This window comes from Filicampus tigris, chromosome 18 (assembly GCF_054856515.1).
Source record: "Filicampus tigris isolate MCC_2025a chromosome 18, RoL_Ftig_1.0, whole genome shotgun sequence".
NCBI classification, from domain to species: domain Eukaryota; kingdom Metazoa; phylum Chordata; class Actinopteri; order Syngnathiformes; family Syngnathidae; genus Filicampus; species Filicampus tigris.
In genome coordinates, this window is record NC_141234.1 from 13,366,653 (window position 1) to 13,389,000 (window position 22,348).

At 39.9% G+C, this 22,348-nt stretch overlaps 1 protein-coding gene and 1 long non-coding RNA gene across 6 annotated transcripts in view; one reads left to right on the forward strand and one right to left on the reverse strand.

Moving 5' to 3' along the window:
• Nucleotides 1-22,348, reverse strand: part of LOC147132618 (uncharacterized) — a 385,135-nt gene that overhangs the window by 198,156 nt on the left and 164,631 nt on the right. The window lies entirely within an intron of this gene.
• phf14 (PHD finger protein 14) overlaps nt 1-22,348 on the forward strand; it is a 103,530-nt gene that overhangs the window by 54,570 nt on the left and 26,612 nt on the right. For 2 of the 5 annotated variants that reach the window (XM_086014567.1, XM_086014566.1), the window contains 2 exons: nt 2,289-2,351; nt 6,947-7,068. In XM_086014567.1, coding sequence (XP_085870693.1) covers nt 2,289-2,351; nt 6,947-7,068 — 185 coding nt within the window. Of the gene's footprint in view, nt 1-2,288; nt 2,352-6,946; nt 7,069-8,128; nt 10,738-22,348 lie in introns of those variants that run through there. The other 3 variants (XM_086014569.1, XM_086014570.1, XM_086014568.1) reach the window with 3 other exon arrangements.

A 22,348-nucleotide genomic window follows, 5' to 3' on the forward strand; every position in this document is an offset into this window, starting at 1 on the left:
AAACCACTATTTCTTGAATGTTGTCACATGAGAAAATATAAAATACAAAAATGTGAAGGTAATATTCACTTTTTGTGATGTTCTATGTATCAGGGGTCTTCATTCCTGTTCCTTGAGGTCCACTGTCCTGCCTGTTTTCTATCTCTGCCTGATGCAACGCATCTGATTCAAATGAAATGATCAGGTAATCAGTAAGGTCTGCACAAGCTAGATGACGATCCTGTTCATTTGAATCAGGTGTGTTGCGGCAAGGAGAGATGAAAAACAGGCAGGACAGCGGACATTGAGGAACAGGGTTGAAGATCCTTGTTCTATATGACTCTCCTTCACAAAACAGATCACTTTGCCGCCCCTCACAACATACACAATGAATTGCCAATGGTGTGCTGCAAGTTCAGAACAAAAAAGGAGTATTAAGAGCTGCTTAAAACCGGGCAAAGAGCCGCAAGTGGCTCGCGAGACGCGGGTCGGCCAGGCCCGATATAGTGCCTCGATAGTGGCAAACGCTACTACTGCAGTTACAATACGTTGCTACAGCAGAGGGAAATCAATTGCGCTGTATTGAGCAATATCAATCACTCTGGCTAGAGTCGTCTCACAATTTTGAACGCGAGAAAAACCCTTGATTTATAATGTGTGATTAAATTGCGATTAATGGCAAGTTAACCATGGAAGTCGTTATATTTTGGTAACTGCATATCCTACTGAAATTTCTATCAAAAAATGTGGATAAAAATAAAAGCCTGGTTTGTTAATAATTGATTGGTAAGAACGGCAACTGTGTCAGGCTGTCAGCATCAACGTTTGCAGAGTGGTTTACGTCTATTTAAACTGCCTTTAAAAATGTGAAGGTAATATTCATATCTAATTAATATCTGACGGCGCTTGCCAGCCTATATGTAGTACTTGATCGCAGCCACCGCTAAACGCTAGCAACAGTACAATTACAGTGTCAGCATAAATAAGTTGGGGTTTTTTTAGCCCTTAATTAACAAGTAAACGTTATTTCAGCCGCCGATGTTATGTTGTTTAAATTGGTATCACCCGTTTGTGATGGTAGTATAAACGCCCTGCCGTTCTGACGTGACATGCTACCGGGAACTTCTACAAAATAAAAGTGTCCAATGCATAGATGTCCATATATTACAGTATTTGGTAAGGTAAGGTTTACTTTGAACTTGGCCTTCTTTGATGTGTTACTGTCATGGAATGAAGAATTGTTGCTGTGGTTAGCTTTACTTATTCTTCCTGACAGTACACGTAAATAAGCGGATACTCGAGTATCCGTCATCACACCCACGATGAGGGAACAGAGATTTTGGGGGACGACAAGCTCTAGGGCACATTTGAAAATATGCTCCAAACCCCAAATGGGGACACGGTGCGTCAGGCAGTCCAGATGGAAACAGTTCAAGCACGAGCTGACAATTGTTTTAGAACATAGACTGCGTTCGGAAATTAATGAGAGGGGAGCGCGTTCTGCATCTCAGAACACAAACACTCGCGCACGTGTCAGAGTGATTTCCGAACGCGCCCCTAAAGCCCCTATCCCACTGAGCGGCGAACAATTGTGAGTGTTTTTGAAGACAGTGTATGTTGCATTCACGTCAGGGTTCATTCAATGTCGCAAATGTTTGCCAAACGTTCGGCAACAGTTCGCCAAAAGTTTGAGTGTTTTTTCTTGTGGCAAGGAAATTTTGAACACATTCAAAATTGCCTTGCGGCAAAAAAAGTACATGCGAACATATGACCAACATCTGACGACCGTTTGGTGAACAATTGCGACCTTGAACAAACCCTGATATGAATGCGCATTTTTTTACCTTGGTCAACAGTCGGAAATGTTCGCCCTTCAGGGATAGGGGCTTATTGTTTATGGTTTTGGTTGAGTGACCCACGGACCAGTGGTTGGGACCACTGTTGTCACTACAAACATATTGGGAAAAGCATACAAGAATTTCTGAACTTTATTTTGGTTTTAATCGGAATGGTGCCAGATATTTACTGATTACCGTTAAACATGAGCTTCAATGTAAGAGGTTAATTCAGATCACAGCCACATCCCCATTTAAAAGAGGGTATGCACATTTGGGCAACTAAATTATCTGTTTTGTTTTACTTACCCTAAAAAATATTTGTTTTCAAATGATATGTACAGTTACTTAATTACATTAATACATTAATAACAATACATTAATATAGGTAATACATTCAATGATGGAAAATGTTTTGAATGAATTATTTTCTTTTTATTAAATTAATTTTGGGGTTTTCTTTTTTGTAACCAGAGAACCAGAGGGCAGAAGAGAAAGAATATCCCTTTCTGTGAAGAGAGAGAAGACAAGATTGAGGTTTGTCACTTACTTCAAAGAAATCCAGAATTGCCTTTGTTAGATTGAAGTGACTGATAGATCATCTAAGCACTCGATTACATATTAACACATCAGTGTACCCTCACACAAGAGATGTGTCACAAAACCTCCAGGACTGACAAAAGAGATATTTCAAACCCAAACTATGAAACTGAGTTTTCCACCTCAGTGTGGTCCACATAATCAACCAGCACGTCTACAAAAAGATCCTGGGGCATTTGCTACATTAGCGGGACAACTCGTGGTGGCTGGTTCACCATGACAGTTCGCCTGGTCACAGTGTCCTGAGCATCCAGCAGTTTCTAGGGTAGGAGTGCATGAAGGCATGGCAGAGAATGCTGGGAAAGTGTGGTCAACTAAAATGGGCCGTGAGTCCGTTCGTAACCTGAAACGTTCATAAGTTGAGGTAATGTTTCCTTGTGAAATGAATACAAATGCTATTAATCGGTTACAACCCCAAAACTAAATTACTCTTAGTTTTTTTTTCCTTTCTTTTTTTCAAACCAGTGTTTGGTTATAAATAAATATAATGCAACGTAGAAATAAGTGAAGCATACTATTATAAAGAAATAAAACGTTTAAAACAACACAACTATTTATTGTGCATTAACTTTAACTAAGAAGGACTACAGCTCTTCTATTGAAAAAGGGTCTTCTTGCATAATAACATTGGGAAATTCTTATTTGTGTTTTTTAAATTATTTTATGTCTGTTTCTTTTCTAATTGATTGGTTTATTTTTGGTAAACTGAACAATCAAGATGCCAATTAGACACCATGATTAGTGCACAGGTGTGCCTTAGACTGCCCACAACAAAAGGCCACTCTGAAAGGTGCAGTTTTATCTCACAGCACAATGCCACAGATGTCGCAAGATTTGAGGGAGCGTCCGATTGGCATTCTGACAGCAGGAACCAGAGCTATTGCTCGTGTATCGAATGTTCATTTCTCTACCATAAGTCGTCTCCAAAGGCATACCAGAGAATTTGGCAGTACATCCAACCAGCCTTGCAAATGCAGACCACATGTAACCACACCAGCCCAGGACATCCACATCCAGCATGTCCATCTCCAGATAGTCTGAGACCAGCCACTTGGACAGCTGCTGAAACAATCAGTTTGCATAACAAAAGGAATTTCTGCACAAACAGTCAGAAACCGTCTCATCTGCATGCTCCTCATCCTCCTCGGGGTCTCGAGCTGACTCCAGTTCGTCTCCGTAACCGACTTGAGTGGGCAAATGCTTACATTTGATGGCCTCTGGCACGTTGGAGAGGTGTTCTCTTCACGGATGAATCCCGGTTTACACTGTTCAGGGCAGATGGCAGACAGTTTGTGTGGCGTGTTGTTTCCTGAGTCCAGTTTCCAGAATCTCCAAAATCTCCTGATAACTAGCTGCATTGACCCTGCCCTTGATAAAACACAATGGACCAACACCAGCAGCAGACATGGCACCCCAGAGCATCACTGACTGTGGGTACTTGACACTGGACTTCATGCCTTGACACTGGACTTCATGCATTTTGGCAGTTCCTTCTCACCAGTCTTCCTCCAGACTCTGGCACCTTGATTTCCGAATGACATGAAAAATTTGCTTTTATCCGAAAAAAGTACTTTGGACCACTGAGCAACAGTCCAGTGCTGTAGCCCACGTCAAGCGCTTCTGCCGCTGCTTCCGGTTAAAAAGTGGCTAGACCTGGGGAATGCGGCACATGTAGCCCACTTCCTGCACACGCCTGTGCACGGTGGCTCTGGATGTTTGTATTCCAGACTTAGTCCACTGCTTCCAAAGCTCCCCCAAGGTCTGGAATCGGCCCTTCTCCACAATCTTCCTCAGGGTCCGGTCACCTCTTCTGGTTGTGCAGCGTTTTCTGCCACACTTTTTTCTTGATACAGCACTCTGGGAACAGCCTATTCGATCAGAGATTTCTTTCTGTATCTTACCCTCTTGCTTGAGGGTGTCAATGATGGCCTTCAGGACAGCAGTCAGGTCGGCAGTCTTACCCATGATTGTGGTTTTGAGTAATGAATCAGGCTGGGAGTTTTTAAAGGCCTCAGTAATCGTTTGCAGATGTTTAGAGTTAAGCCGTTGATTCAGACGATAAGGTTGATAGCGCGGTTTAGTGTACCTTTTCATGATAGGCAAATTTTTTGAGATAGGGATTTTTGAATTCTTTTCTTTTTTACCAAAATCATCAATATTAAAAGAATAAAAGGCTTGAACTACTTAAATTGGTGTGCAATGAATCTAAAATATATGAAAGTTACATTTTTATCATTACATTATGGAAAATAATGAACATTATCACAATATGCAAATTGTTTTAGAAGGCCCTGTATATACACTTTTTGTGATGAAAAAAATACATACAATAACAGTTACAATTATTGCTAACTATATTAAAACTATTTTTATAATACGTACAGTAACTTTGAGAAGGCTTTGTGAAATTGTATACACTTTTTAGGCATTGAAATCTTTTAATGTTCAACAGCATATTGAAACGAATTGGGTTATCTGTGTTGTGGTCGGATTTGTGTGTTGCTGAGTTGTGATGTTTCCGAGGTTCATGAATGCATCGTACGGCAAGCGAGTGGAGCAGTGGAGAAAGAAGAGCGCGAGCAGTTGTACTTGGGTGAATAAAAACGTGATAATTAAACTACGTCTGACGGCGTGTTCCTGGAAGACGCTACAATATGATAAATCTCGCTATTTAAGTTTGACGTTTTTGCCCCCTCGTCTAAGAAACATTCACAGTCGGATGATGCCGTGCATGTTAGACGTGCTACCTGCCGCCCATTTCATGTAGCAATGTCAGCGCACAACGTTCGGACTTAACCACGTACCTTTCCCCAACTGCAATTTTAACAGCACAGCAAGAATGTTACCAAACAGGAGACCGCAGTGTACGGGGGGGCCTTTGAGCTCTGGCTCTTTTCTGGCTCTCACTGTTGTGCCGCCACTCTCCTCTCCTGCATGCAACAGTCAATAATAGCGCCCGTGCGTAAGCTTGCGCTAAAAAGTGGACCAACCCGAACGAAAGTGGACCGAACCGAACATGCCATACCGAAACGTATTAATACACCCACGTGTACCATTACACCCCTAGTGAGGTGGGATGGATTATCTCGGCAAAGGAGAAGTGTTCACTATCACAGATTTAGACTGGTTTGTGAACAATATTTGAGAGAAATGGTGATACTGTGTATGTGGAAAAAGTTTTAAACCTTTGAGTTCATCTCATAAAAAAAATGGGAGCATAAACAAAAGTGTTGCGTTTATATATTTGTTGAGTATGTGACATGCGGGGCATGCCTCGAGGAAGAGTAGGCGTGCCAAATGAAACCTCGATTCGGAGCATGTTCCGTTTCCAAGAAAATCACGGGGCTGATAACAAACGAGGCCTCGGTTTGTGCGGATGACGTCATTGGTTCATTCAATGTATGGTTACTTCCTAATAACACTCAAGACCTCGCGCTGCTTTGCGGGTATTGTCATTGGTGTTGTCTGCCTTTGTTGTGAGCTTCAAGTTAGTTGGCGAGTTAGAGAGTCACTCTGTGCTTGAGAAAATAATACTCAAGAGTGTAGAAGTACTCGTGTAGGATTAGCACTTATTTTCTATAGCAGCCTGTGTGTAGTCATTGTACTATGTTTGCATGTCGCGAATCAGCATCAGCTGGTGCCATTGGACTACACACTTATTGCTAAAACTGCAACATTGCTACTTAAAGTCATCTTGTCACTGTTTATCTTATTTCATTCTGTATATTTTACTGCTTGGTCTATTGACCAGTTGTTGGAACCATGGAGCAAATGTAGCATTGTGAAGCTGTCAATCATTAGCAAACCGATTAGCTGGAAAGCTTCATCGCTTCATGAAGCTTCATTTCACCATCGCTACCTTTTTCTGTTTAAAAAATAATAACAAGTGTGATGTTACATTGTCATTTTAAAAATGAAGTCTCTCAAAATGTTGTTTAATCATTTTTATGATTTTTTTTTATTGCATCGCCCACACTATCACCAACGAGTGCTTCTCATTTGTCAGTCCAATAAAGAGTAAAACATCAAAGATAGCATATTGGCCCCGGTGCATATCTTGCCTTTTGAGATGGAGAACCTGATTACACAACGTGAGAAGAGCACAGATGTGCCCGCTCATTTAGGACAACCACTTTGGAACGCTCCCTTTCGCATTTTCTTTAGGAGCCATTCTGACTGTTCAGTGCTTTATTGACTTGTTTGGCAAAAGTTCAATGTGTCAATGGGACCTACTTCCACATTTATTTATCACAACACGGCTCCACTGTAATTTGGATTTGAAATATATTTTTGGGACACCAGTCTCGGGTTGTTTCTGACGCACCTCGTATATTTTGATACTATAGTTATTTGCAGATCAGTTCAGAATTTTGTCGCCATTACTTGACTGAATTATTGGACTATTATAGTGTGCATAAAAATAAATACTGTACGTTGTTTGGATTTAGTTAGTATCACACCACACTCATTGTTTTTTATTGAGAAATGTTTGCCCTACACAGCATTTGATTCTTATCCATTTTTTTCCATAGGAATCACTGCCAAGGGAGCGCAGACAGCGGCAGTCTGCTGTCCTTAAAAAAAACAAAGCAGATGATACAAGGACTGAGTGTACAACCTGTAAAGGACCGGGTGACAATGAAAATCTTGTGAGGTGAGAGAATGTGAGTGTATGTGGGTCATAGATGGCATGAGGCTTGGCATGTGCTGTGCGTGCATGTGTCACAGGCACCGTCCTGATGATTAAAGTTCAGTCTTCATTAGGTTCTTACCGCCTAGGCTCAACAGATGTATAGGACTGACCCTAGCTCTTCCATAAGCCCTCACTATTGACCTGCCACATACATTTGCACACTTCATTAGGGCGTAATGAATAGCACAATTTAGTCTGCTTCTTTCTTGGAATTCCAGGAGCAGACATAATGAAAGTTTTGTGCTATGCTATTGGGATTATACGGAACAGGGATTCCCAACCATGGTACCCAAAGGCAAGCCGAGGGACATAATAATAATGATATTGATGATGATAATAATAATAATAATAATAATAAATTATCCAGTTTTGCTCATTTGTTTGAAAATTATTATTGATTTTTTACAGATGTACAGTATCTTTGTTCATTTACATTATCCATGCCAATGATGTGTTGTCAAAAGGCAGAACAATCAAATGCTCTTCCATAAGGTGTCAGAAGGTACAATAAACTCCGTTGCCATTCATACAACCGAATTAGGCATAGCTTCCTGCAAGTATATCAGATTTGTGTTCAATTAAACAGGCCCAGATTTCAAAGGAATAATTAAATTTGTAAGTAAATTGTGATAAAATCTTTTTTTTTTCAGTTATCATACCTTAGGTGACATTTTTATTTGGTGGTGTGCTGTGAGATTTATCTTGAGTAAAACGGGTGCCTTGCCTCATTCAAGGTTGGCAAATACTGGAGAGGAAAAGACATTTTCACACTATGAAAAAAAAAGTTCTCTGATCTTTCCCCATTATCATCAATTACTGCATGCACAATAATGACTGTGTGGATAACCAATTTAATGTGTACACTACCCCCAAAACCTATATAAAGTGTAGTGTTTGTGTATTATTTGTTGTGGCTTTTAGAGAAGTATTTAATAGTTTAAAAAAAAAATAAGTTATGAGGTGTTTTGGGTCAGGGTTTGAGGTGTGCTGCCCTGACTCTTTCTATCTTTGCATTGCACAGGTTGTGAGAGCCGGGGCAGCCACCTCACCTGGCATAAAAACTTGGGACCGATGACCATTGGCTTAGAGAAAAACAAAGGCAAAATTGAGACATTTGAAGAATGACGGTTGATAGAGGCTGAAGAACAAGAGAGAGAACAAGAGCACCCCCTACAGCCCACAATGACCTCTGATCCAAACTGGACGAACAGCTGTCTAACGGAAACTGACAGAATCTGAAATACAGAATTGCTCTGAGATGAACTCACTCGCATCCTGACATTAAACTGCTCAACTGCTGCTACCTTGAACTAAGTTGAGAATTTATGCTCTTTTTTTTGTGGCACTCGAATATTTAGTCCTTTTCAATTTTGATGTCTTAAGTTACATTGTGCCACACTAATTATGTGATGTTATTTTTTATATGGGATGCCACGGCAAGACATCAGTAAGTTATCAATTTGGATGTAGTAAATGCAGCAATGAAATAAGTATCTGATTGTAGAGATGGAGAATTTAATTGATCATCAAATGTGATGGTTTTATTTATATTTCTGTGTCACTACTGATGACATTTATGCATTAAGCTGCCATTTAGATTGAAACAAACAAAAGCAAAAATATATATACATACAGTACTGTATTCAATTGTAATTTACATTAGGATTAATGTATCCATTCAATGCTGGGGAATGAGAATTTGTTTTTTGAAATGGCGGTTAAGTCTGTTTGTCATGTTGGTTTTGTTAAAAGTTGGTGGCGGCAGCACAGTGAAGCAATGGTTAAAACATCTGATGTTGGCCTTGATAAGCTCTTACTCAAGAGGAGCCTGTCGGGAGCAAGAAAATGGATAGCTGCCAAATGGAGACGATGGAGTACAACAATGCAGCATTCACAGAACAGACACAGCAACAGGATGTTTATTTTCAACATTTCTGACTGTGAATTTTCAAAAGCTACGAGGATGCAACGCATCTGTTCGACCAACAAGCAGCTAAGCAGTGGTTTATGTCACCTATTTGGTGTCAGGTTGGCATACTTGTAAAGCCAGTTCACCAGGTACTATAAATTAGTGATTGACCGATATGTCTTTTTCAGGGCCGATACCAATACCGATTACTAGTGGTGAAGAGGCCGATAACCGATATTAGGAGCTGTTCATTTGCTGAAGAATTGAAATAATTCGCGTCAAAATTAAAAAACCTAACTTTGTTGAAATGCCATTGAACATGTTTGTTAAAACAACTCTTCAAATTGTCAAAATGTTGAAGTTTTTGTATTAATTTTAAACATAGAAAATAAACGTCTTTGGTTTAAAATTCTAACAAAACTTTCAGGGAGCTTTCAATACCATGTCTTAAGCAAAATGAAAAACTAAAAAAGTAAATGGCTCCTCAAAGTTTTCTACGGTAAATAGTTTTCAAAAATTTGAAAATAACTGAAATGTTAAACGTTCACTTATTTATTTTTTGATTTCAAACAAAAATAAAAAGTCCAGGGAGTTCCCAGTATCAGCAGTATATCGTTGTCGCCCTGGTAAAAACACTAAAGTCATTTTTTTATTCATTTCTCTTATTTTTACGTGAATGGTCAGCGACGGGACAGTGAAAAACTGTCTGAACATGTTCAAGATTTCTTTGTGACAAAAAAATGTTTGCAACAAGTAAAAACCATCTGTGAACATATTTGCAACCTAACGAAACCCCCAAATTTGTTTTGTTAGCAAGCATTCGGCGCTCAGTGAGATACCAGTTTTATCAGCCCTCAGATTTGTAGAAAAAGGCCGATGCCGATATTAGTCACAATGCCCGGCCGATAATCGGTCTATCCCTCCTATAAATAGTTGATCCCAATGGAAAGGTGACATAAAACAAAAGTACATACACCCATTTAAATAAGTACAAGTATTTAAGCTGTATTCTGATTCTTGTAAAATTAACGTGTTAGGCGTGCATGCATGTATGGATATTTCTTTTTAAGTTAAAGGCCACAAATGGTTGAGAGAAGCTTGTCATGTACAGTATTAAAAAGCATTCCTGTTTGTAATGCAACCTATTGATACATTGCAGATTCTGTAGTAGATACGTTAGGATCGTAATTGCATCACATGAATACAAATGTTATTGTCTTTGGGAATTCACAAGTCTTCCTCATTCGTCATATCCAGAAATTGACAGTTGACTGACTTGTCTTCAGAAAGAATCCCGGCTTTGTCTCCATGTCCCTAGTGGTTCTCAGTCAGGACTGTCAAAATCGCTGCTTTTTCTTCTGGCAGGGCATGTGACAAGTGTCACACTGTGCCCTAAATTGTCACTTTGTAGAGAATGCAAGCTTCTTTCTCCAAGCTTTTGAGACCAGTAATGCCCATGTGTTTACCGCTTTTGCAAACAACAAATTGCATTGGTCTTTGTAGATGTAAGCTTCGTTTTGCTGAATCATTAGTTTTTTCTCATACATTGTCGAAAAGCTGCTTTCTTGTGCATGGCTATATCAATTACCCAACCTACTTTACTTGATTTTTAACTGAACATAATTGCAATACTGTGTAATTGGACAGAAGCGTAGCTATAGTGTGATATTTGTATTTTGTTTGTGTACATGTATACTTGATTAAAAATCACATTTGCTACACATTTGTTTACATTAATTACATTGTTAGCAGGTATGCGTGTGTGTGTGTGAGGTGTCTCAGCCTCTGGCTTATAGCGCTTGAAAATTAAGTGGGGCTTTAATAAACTCTTGACTTTTCATCTTATTGCTGCAGTGATAAATGAGTGTCAGCCAGCTAATTAATTGCTCCTAACGTGCGGCAGCAGCGGTCCGTTTGTGCGTGTAATGCCCCCTGTCATCTGTGATTTATCACCTGGGAACTGGCATTGTAGGTGGGGACTGGTTCATACAAGCTGTTACCCCGGCCCATATAGACCACAACTGAAATTGATCTGCTGGATGTTATGCCTTTAATCACCAGCTGTGCGTGTGTCTGTATACACAATGTGCATGTATGTATACAGTGGTGTGAAAAAGTGTTTGCCCCCATCCTGATTTCTTTTTTTTTTTTGGTATGTTTGTCACACTTAAATCTTTCAGATCATCAAACAAATTTAAATATTAGTCAAAGATAACACGAGTAAACACAAAATGCAGTTTTTACAGGAAGGTATTTATTATTAAAGGGGAAAAAATCCAAACCTACATGGCCATGTGTGAAAAAGTGTTTGCCCCCCCGTTAAAACATAACTGTGCTTTATCATACCTGAGTTCAATTTCTCTAGCCACACCAAGGCTTGATTACTGCCGCACCTGTTCTCAATCAAGAAATCACTTAAATAGGACCTGACTGGCAAAGTGAAGTAGACCAAAAGACCCTCAAAAGCTAGACACCATGCAAGAAATTCAGGAACAAATGAGAAAGGAAAGTAATTGAGATCTATCAGTCTGGTAAAGGTTATAAGGCCGTTTCTAAAGCTTTGGGACTCCAGCGAACCACAGCAAGAGACATTATCCACAAATGGCGGCACAAACAGTTGTGAACCTTGGCCGACCGACCCAAATTACTCCAAAGAGCGCAGCGACGACTCATCCAAGAGGTCACAAAAAAAAAAAAAACACAACAACATCCAAAGAACTGCAGACCTCACTTTCCTCAGTTAAGATCAGTGTTCGTGACTAAGAAAGAGACTGGGCAAAAATGGCCCGCATGGCAGAGTTCCAAAACGAAAACCACTGCTGAGCAAAAAGAACATTAAGGCCCGTCTCACTTTTGCCAAAAAACATCTTGATGATCCCCAAGACTTTTGGGAAAATACTCTGTGGACTGACGAGACTTTAGTTGAACTTTTCAGAAGGTGTGTGTCCCGTTACATCTGGCGTAAGAGTAACACCGCATTTCAGAAAAATCATACCAACAGTAAAATGTGCTGGTGGTAGTGTGATTGTCTGGGGTTGTTTTCTTGCTTCAGGGCCTAGAAGACTTGTTGTGATAAATGGAACCATGAATTCTACTGTCTACCAAAAAATCCTGAAGGAGAATGTCAGGCCATCTGTTTGTGACCTCAAGCTGACGCAAACTTGGGTTCTGCAGCGGGACAATGATCCAAAACCCCATGAGCAAGTCCACCTCAGAATGGCTGCAGAAAAAACTAAATGAAGACTTTGTAGTGGCCTAGTCAAAGTCCTGATCTGAATCCTATTGAGATGTTGTGGCATGGCCTTATAAAGGCGGTTCATGCTCGAAAACCCTCCAATGTGGCTGAATTACAACAATTCTGCAAAGATGAGTGGGCCAAAATTCCCCCACAGGGCTGTGTAAGACTCATTGCAAGTTATCGCAAACGCTTGATTGCACATACCTGTCAACCCTGGGCTGTGCTGAATCTTACAAAAGTTGTAATTTGCCCATACATTTCTGTATATAATCTTACACGGTATCTATATATTATCTTAAACAGTATTTATCGCTCAGTGGGAGAGGTGGGGGAAACGGAACGGATACTTCTATATAGAATTTTACACAGTGTTTATCGCTCAACGGGGGCGGGGGGGAACTTTGCTTGTGAAAGTCGGCCGAAGTTTGCAGTCAGAATCGCGAACGGACGCTCCGGATTAGAGCCGAAATGGGCAAAACGAGATCAGTCTAACAAAAAACAAGTTTTTAATTATTATTTTTTTCCCGTACAAAAATTGTTCTACGGCGTACACAATTTGAAATGATCAAAAAATGTATAAAATATGGGGAAAACGTACAAGTTGACAGTTATGATTGCAGTTGTTGCTGCTAAGGGTGGCCCAACCAGTTATTAGGTTTAGGGGGCAAACACTTTTTCACACAGGGCCATGTAGGTTTGGATTTTGTTTTCCCTTTAATAATAAAAACTTTCATTTAAAAAATGCATTTTGTGTTTACTTGTGTTATCTTTGACTATTATTTAAATTTGTTTGATGATCTTTAACATTTAAGTGTGACAAACATGCAAAAAAATAAGAAATGAGGAAGGGGGCTAACACTTTCACACCACTGTATAAACAGTGAATGCATATGTACACACACTCACGCATGTGATTCACTAGTTTTCAAAAAGGGCATACTCTTGCGCCATGTGCCAGCAGCTGAAGTAGAGCCTCGCCTGTATATGAAGTAGGGCTGCACAATATATCGAAAAAAATATCCATATCGCGATAATGGCCTATGGAATATGCATATCACAAAGACATGCAACAATTTTCTTAGATAGTAGATAGTAGCTACATGTTAAATATCTCAATATCAATATCCATACCGCATGTTTTTTTCCAATATCGTGCAGCTCCAATATGTATGTATAAAGGTGTGCACATAACTGGTACGCAGGTACGCATGCGCAACAGAAATCACTGATGCGTACCGTCATTTGCGTCACCTCGCGCATTTGCGTACCTGTACACACTAGTGGTAAAAAAAAAAAAAAAAACACTAGTGGTGCAGTGGAACGAATCATCTTTGATTGGTAAGGATCAAGCATCGGTTCAGGATGGGCACGATCCGCAGAATGGTTGGTGAAAAAAACTCTGTGATCACAATAAGGCAACGTGACTAGTCCACATTCAGTAGAGGACGTTGAATACCAATACATTGAGTCATTAATGCCAACGCAATACCCTTGGTGAACTTTACTTTGAAGTTGGCCCGCGTGGTGGCATAACGGCTAGGACACGAACAAACCGCTGGTTAATTACGCTGTCATTGTATGATACGGCACAAGTCTCCGGCGTTGGTGGCTAGCAGCTGTTATCATTAGCTGGTAGAACAGCTGCCTCTTGGCTTACTTTTTTTTTTTTTTTTAAACTTCTTTTTCTATATTGTGGACCTAGATTACTTTGTAATGTACTGTACATGTTTTAAGAAAGGTGCCTTAAATTGCACTTCAAGTCTTTTTCATTGTGAAAAAAAACATTCAGCTAAAAAAAAATATATATATATATATGTGTATATATATCATATGTATGTATATATAAGGTATATGGTGATATTTTAACTTTTTGTTGGCATTTAATGCACAATGACAACATGGGGATGGTGTTAAAACACAATACCGAGTTATTGCTCGGTTTTGCGCATTGTTGTTTAGAGGCGCTATCTTCTATCCATCCATCCATTTTCTTCGTCTTATCTGGGGTCAGGTCACGGAGGCAGCAGCTTTAGCAATGAAACCTAGACTTCCCTTTTTCCAGCCATTTCATCAAGCTCTCCGGCGGGATCCCGAGTCGTTCCCAGGCCAGCCGGGAGACGATGTTATTCAAGCTTGTCCTGGGTCGTCCTCGTGGCCTCGTCCTGGTGGAACATGTCCATCAGGGACAAGGCAGGAAGGTGTCCAGGAAGCACCCTAGCCATATGTCCAAGCCACCTCATCTGGCACCTCTCGATATGGAGGAGCAGTGGCTCTCCTCTTGAGTCCCTCCCAGATTACTGAGCTTCTCACCCTATGTCTAAGGGAGAGCCCGGTCTTTAAAAAGTAAAAATCTTTGATGCCATTTCAATCTCAAAAAAAGGATGACACCTACAGTATCTACAGAATATATATATCACTGACTCCTGGTTTTCACACATTTAATGACAGATTATTTTTTAGTCAGATGGTGTTCCAATCGCTTGTAAGAGATTGACAGCAGAAACTGTTATGCCATCTGACATTTCCACCGGAAATCTATCATTTCTTGCCCTGCATAAGGTCTATTATCATAAATCACCGAATCAAGCCCTTGGCATCCATTTTCTTTGGAGACTGAAAACAAGCTAACAGCCAAAACAACTACTCTGCTTCACTTATGTTTACAATATGAAACTGAGGTCAATAGCCACAGTGATGGATGAAGAGGTTGAAGACGTTGTGGAGATGAGTAACCTTTTCAGCGATGAGAACATGTCCCATTACTGTTCTGACAATGGGCCCGGGGAACTGATATAGTGGTGTCATTTTGTTTTAGTTGACCTTACCTTTTTCATTCAAGAGCTAGGACAGTTGCTTGGAAATGTTGCTAGACATTGTTGTAGGTGTATATTCTTCTAGTTGCACCACTAGTTTACCACGCATCGTTTAAGATGTTCCTTTTTTAATAAGACATGCAAAAAAGCCAGAGAAACAATGAAACTGCTTCTTCTCATTTAGTGCTGCTAAAATGAACTTTTATAAGTATGTAATGATCTTTAAATATGTGCTGAAGTGTTGACGGTTCAATGTCTAAAATGTTATTTTTGAGGCATTTTTCCTGAAAACTTTCAGAATCGCACAACCGTAGAGGCATTCAAATTTTGAGGTTCCCCCATATCTAAATTGAGTCATTAGCTAAGAAAGAAAAGAAGAAAAACGTCCCCATGGGGTTTCTCTGGGTCCTCTGGCTTTCCAAAAATATGCATTGTAGGTTGAATAAAGACTCTAACAAGACTTAAAACATTAGTAAAGAGAATTATAAGTACAAAAGGGATGGTTGTCTTGATTTTCTATTGGTATATCCAAAATAAAATGCTTTTTAGCTGCAGTCCTCTTTTTTTCTTTTACTTTCTCTCCTGTCCACCAGGGCCACCTTATGGAGGGTACAGTACGTGATAGTTCAGCTAATATCACAGCATCAGGCAAGAAGAGCAGAATTGGTACTCTTTAGTGAACTCCTCAGTCTTCATTTGTTTCCCTTACAACATTGAATTACTTTTATCGAGATTAGCTAATAAAGACAGCCATACTGACATGGATTTTTCTCTAGAGGTGTTTTACAAGTCCATTCTCTCTCTCTCTCTCTCTCTCTCTCTCTCTCTCTCTCTCTCTCTCTCTCTCTCTCTCTCTCTCTCTCTCTCTCTCTCCTTCTTTCTTTCTTTCTTTCTTTCTTTCTTTCTTTCTTTCTTTCTTTCTTTCTCTCTTTCTCTCTTTCTCTCTTTCTCTCTCGTTAAATGTTTGCAAAGTCCAATAATCTTCTTTCGATGAAAAGACACTGGTGCACTTTATCATGGATGAGAGTCAGTGGCTGAGTGCTTTGTGTCATATTGATTTCTGTCATGTGGCCACTCCCTTGGTAATTGCATTTCCCACCTGTGATAAATTCACTGACTTGTTTAGTTGTTTCAGCTATTTGGGTAAAGACACCAGTGCTGCTGGAGAGAATAGAACTTTTTAGGGCTCACTCTCAATACATGGTTCATGAAAGTAGACACAAAGCTTCAATGCATCCCAGAGAGCTTCAGCTCTAGAGAGAACATTATTTCTCAACTGCATGATTCACGATAAAGCCCCACAGTACTGTCATCCAGATTGCCTGTATAGTCAGAACAAAGTAGCATATTTTGTTTGAGTTGGCAAACAATATTTTTTCAGATACCGTCGTCTATGGTTTAACCATAAGCATAGTTGTTTACAATTAGATTCTGTACACTTGGTTTTATAAATACCATACATTTTCATCTTAAAAGCCGACATAGTAATTTGAACATGTAGTGTCTGTGGGGACTTGTTTTCACTAGATTTGTTTGTTATGTTATGCAGTGGTGTACTTCTAAAAAAAAATATATATATATATATCGACAAATTATGCTATTTATAGTTGCAGCAGAGAGTTGGGGGCACAAATCTTCCTGGTGGTGGGGGTAACAGAAAGTAATTGAGAAACACTGAACTATAGTAAAACATAAAATAGGGCTGGGCGATATGACTGAAAAGTATATCACGAAATAAGTGTTTCATATTGGTCGATATCGATATACATTGATTTTTTTTTCTTTTTTGTAAACTATTGAAAATAATTACCCGAAGAAAAATCGCTGGATGTGAGCATAGCGCACGGCCGCCAGGCCGGCGAGCATAGCGCATAGCCGCCGGGCCCGCGAGCATAACGCACGGCCGCCGGGCCCGCGAGCATAGCGCACGGCCGCCGGGCCCGCGAGCAGAGTGGATGGCCGCCGGGCCCGCGAGCATGCTACGTTGAGTTAGCGGCTTCTTGTTGGTTTAAATGCTTCTTCCTCGTTAGTTTAAAAGCTGCTTCTTCTTTGGTTTTATACGCTTCTTCAAGTTTGGAGGCGGAAGCGCGCTGCCTACCTCACGCACCATGATGCGATCGGGGTTTTTTTTCTTTTTTTTATATCGAACATTTTATCGAAGGCATTTTCTATTGGTAATGATCACGTGTCAATCGCGATACATATCGATATTGAATTATCGGCCCAGCCCTAACATAATGTCAAATCACTGTCTTAACTTTGATAAAACGGCTTAGGTTGATGTCTTTGAATATGAATTTACTTACTCCACTTAAATTCCGGTTTATAATCTTCTCTATACGTGTCTTCTCTCGACACACTTTGTTGGGTCTGGTCCTTTTTTGGGAAAAAGGGTTGCAAAAAAGCTTCAACATGCTAAACGCTGTTACTTACTGGACCAAAGTAGACACACTGCGGTCTTTGATTTCATGATGCATGAAGTTTTTAAAATGTGTGAGACTTACCCATACTTTTTGCAAACTATTCTGAACTGGAACTTTCAACTTTAGAGGTTCCATTCAGGGATGTAGTGGGGCCCCCGGTGGGGGACCGATGGTCATACATTTTTTGTTCCAAATACTAAACAATGAGTCATTTTTGTGGCATAAACTAAAGAGAGATTATGATGTCGACCATCAAGGCACTATAGAGTGTCATGTCTCATGTTGACACCTGGCTATTTAAACTTGGTATAAAGATGGTACCATTGCACTTGCCTTAAAAGAAAACAAGACCTAGCCTAGCAAAATTTGTCCTGCAGCCTGAAGGCTGTAACACTTGTGTCCGACACTGTCTTGTTAATGCAATTCTGTCCTGGTCGAAATAAAATCATCGAAGGGTTGAATGTCTTAATGCCCACCCTAACACATTTGTATATTGCCCCACATCAACATAGCTTAACATTATTGCAACATTATTTTCAAAGACTACCTACCGATGGTAAAACTGTTAGCTAACCCTAATTTGTGTTAACAGTTCAGATCAGTTTACGGTTTTGCTTTTACCTGACATTGCTTTGGCCGGTGCGTCAGAGTGGTTCGTTTGCTCTGGACCTTCAGCCAGCTAAACTGCCAAGTAATTGGCTGAGACACTCAGTGTCGGGGTGGTTATTATATTAATTAGACCCACTGTGTCATAACAGTGGCACAGAAGTGCAAAATGGCTCGCTCACAGATACATTTTCATAAACTGGCAGGTAACTAAACTAACAAACTTATATGTGTGCATTTTGTACATCCCTGATGCACTTCTTTTCTGTGGTGATGCTGTGGTTGTTTTGTTATGGTATGGTCCTAATTAAATTCACATTAAATACACTAATAGAAATAGTCAAGGAATAAACACCTAATGGCTGTTTAGGAAATAAAATGAATCACTTCACAGTAATGAAATACAATATATCGCTATATAAACTTAAAAGTACAATTTATAATTAAGTATTCTACATAAAACATTGTAGTCCCTCGTAGCAATGCTAAAACGATACAAAACAAAAACATATTATGTGAATTCTGAGCACATTTATTGTACATATTTCAAAAGTACAACTGAAAACTCAGCACTTTTAGGTGCAAAATAGTGCAAACACAACATTGCTGATATTATATTTCATATACCAATAAACTTTTGACCTTATAGGATCCTCGTCCTGGCTGACATATGAAGTTAACATACTAATTCATTTACAGTTTCAGACGTGTTTGCTTACTTTGTAGCTGTCATATTATTTTCTCTCAAGACCAGGGCTATTATAGTTTTGGATTTTTCATTTTAGTTTAGTTTTTATTTCATTTTGACTTTTTATTTCTATTTCAGTTAGTTTTAATTAGTTTTTAGAATAGATTTGTTAGTTTTTATTAGTTTTAGTTTTGGGGAAAATGCTTGGTTTTAGTTTTTAGCAGGGCGGCACGGTGGTCGACTGGGCGGCACGGTGGTCGACTGGTTAGCACATCCGCCTCACAGTTCAGAGGTCGTGGGTTCGATCCCGGCTCCGGCCTCCCTGTGTGGAGTTTGCATGTTCTCCCCGTGCCTGCGTGGGTTTTCTCCGGGTACTCCGGTTTCATCCCACATTCCAAAAACATGCATGGTAAGTTGATTGGACTCTCTAAATTGCCCCTAGGCGTGATTGTGAGTGCGGATGTTTGTCTCTGTGTGCCCTGCGATTGGCTGGCAATCAATTCAGGGTGTCCCCCGCCTACTGCCCGAAGACAGCTGGGATAGGCTCCAGCACGCCCCGCGACCCTTGTGAGGATAAGCGGTATCGATAATGGATGGATAGTTTTTTAGAATTTGATGTATTTGTCAGGTGCGGCTTTTTTTTTTTTTTTTTTTTACACTAACGAGTGTTATTTATTCAAATAAAGATAACATTTGAAAAATGTATTAACTTACTAACAATGTATGAATAACCATCAACAAATAAAACATTCAACAACAGTCCACTTAAACTTAAGTGCAATAAGGCCAAGGAAAGTGCAGTGCATTAATGCTGCTTCTAAAGTGAAAATGCAGATGAAACAAGCAACATAAAACATAACATAAAAACCTGGCAATTGAACAGGAAAGTGCAGACTTGTAACATCAGAATATGTCAACAAATTTAAGTCCTTCATATTGAAAGTGTGTGTGGGTGTGTAAGAGAGAGAGAAAGAAAGAGAGAGAGAGAGAGAGAGAGAGAGAGAGAGAGAGGTTTTTCCCCTCGAGCAATATGCCGCCCGAGACCCGTCTCCGTGACAATGCATTTGCTTTTGTCCGAGACACAATCATAATCAAAATAATCCCAAATGGGCCTCTGTCGTTTTCTACCAACTTTCGCCATTATAATGTTTTAGTTTTGTTTTATACCCATCAGACCTAATTGTAAACGCGTTACGTCACTTCAGACGTCGAGGTCTTAAAACCGACAGCGCCGTGTTTTACATTTTAAATGATCACAAAATCTTAAAAACATTTTTGTTTTATTTTATTTCGTAAACGAAAATGTTTGTTTAATTTTAGTTTTCGTTACTTCGTTCATTTTCGTTTACGATAATAATCTTGCTCAAGACACTTATTAGGCTATTTTCCTTCTTATTTGCTGTTTGGAATTGTTTGCTCTCCGCTGTAGCACAGTTCCACCCAGGTGTCTGTGAAAAGTGTACTGTACCACGTACACACTTACGGTGTAGTAAACAAATATGCAAACAAGTGAATCCGTGGGTTCCGAACCACAAAAATGCAGTGGTGCACTGTACACCTAATTACACAGCCAGTAAAGGAATAACTTTGGGACTTTTTGCAGCGCTTTCTCTGAAAAATTGACAGAAAAAGGAACACGAGAATATATCCAGTAGAATTTATAGTTAAGAGGTTTCACTTTCTGTGCAGAAAAAAATGCTATTTTGTCTTGTACTTGATTGAAAAGTCTGTATTGATTTTATTTTATTTTGCATGGTAATGCGTTCTGATGAATGGTGCCTGTCAATGAAACGTCCCCCTCCTGAAAGCCGGTCAAAAATTTGACGGCAATTTTGAAGAGGTTGTTGCAAGCCAATAAAAGCCTAAGCTCTGTGGTTGTGTCTCCCTGGTGGTTCCAAAGGGATGATCTGAGAACATCGCTGAGAGATTAAATACCAGATGAAAGTGGACACGAATCACCAGCCAAGAGCAACACATGTAGCTGACAAAAGCAATCAGTCACGTCCCCTCAACCACCTTACCTCCAATAAGATTACATCAATCAATAACCGCTCTTATGACTGATTGGATTTTGTCTGCTTCCCAAGTACAAGGGCTGTAGAGGGGGGGGGATGCTCAATTTTCCCAATGATTAAAGCAGGCCAAATTGCTTTGATAACATCAAGGACCTTGCTGTGTAAGGGCAGTGTTTGGAGTAGATAGAGGTTGGTGGTAGCAGGTGATTAAGACAGAGATAAACGTTAGCTTTATTATGTAAATCTGTCAGGAAATGTGTAGAAATGTCATCTTTCATAATGGTGGAAATCGAATATTTTTTAACCAATGGATAATCTGCCTGCCTTTGTAGCTAACCAAGCACAGGCAAAAATATTTGGTGTTGTTTGTGTTGTAAGAGTGTTTCAATGAATGCTTGACAGTAATGGTATTGATGCAGTGTGATAAATGTCCCAATGATTCCGTGGCATTGCGCGAGTGCCACTCAGGTTGTTCTGATTGGACGCTGCCATCCCAAATTCACTTACTTACATTTTTATCCCAGGACAATGGATATGGGTCCTTTTCATACAATTAAATTAATAATGGGAAAGACACAGGTGCACTGCTGTGCACTTATTGGGCTGCACAGATTCTCCCATCGACTTAAGTGTATCACTTACGTACCTTCATGAAATGTTCGCACTATGTGTGGAGCGACATTTAAATGAGAGCGTCCCCTGTCAAATCAGCCAGTGTGCGTATTCTCCCACAGACGTAGGCATCTTTACTCTTCCGCGTTCAGGAGGCTGTACAAAGGACCAGCACCTCTTGAAGGTGAAACATCATATTGCACGTTTTGATTCAATTAACTGCTTCCGTGCTTTGCTGGTGACGGCTGTGTGACCGGGTGGCTGCTTACTCATGCTGGTGTCATGGATTTGTCAGAAAGTGCAATTCACAGCAACTGCAGTTATTCTAATGGCAGAATTGTATTTTGAGTCATTTGTTATAATTTGACTTATGCCGGTCGTGCAATCCATAGACGTGCCATGCTCGCGTGTGCAGTGGGAAGCTTTGCTAGGCAACGCTTAAACAATGGCTGGCTCACTCGTTTTTCAACTAATGGAGCAGTTCCAAATATACATTATACGTTATGAGCGCAGTTCTCTGATTGAAATGGAAGTCAACCCAAACATATTTTTCCAGAATATGTTATATGCAGGCCCACTCGTTGAAATACAGCATTCAGATTAATATTGCGATTGTGGAATATAAATTTAGCAGCAAAATGCACCCACTTTTAGCCATCTCAGGGGGTGGCCATTTTGTCACTTTTTATGACTGAAGATAACATCGAAGTTGCTCAGGGCTCAGATAACGACCAATAACGGCTCACCTGTTTTCTGAAGCTGATCGTTATCTGAGCCCTGAGCAACTTCGATGTCATCTTCAATTGACAGAAGTGACAAAATGGCTGCCCCCTGAGCTAGCAAAAAACGGGTGAATTTCTCATATTCTACAATCACAATTTTAATCAGAATGCTGTGTTTAGACTAGTGGGCCTGCATAGAACATATTCTTGAAAAA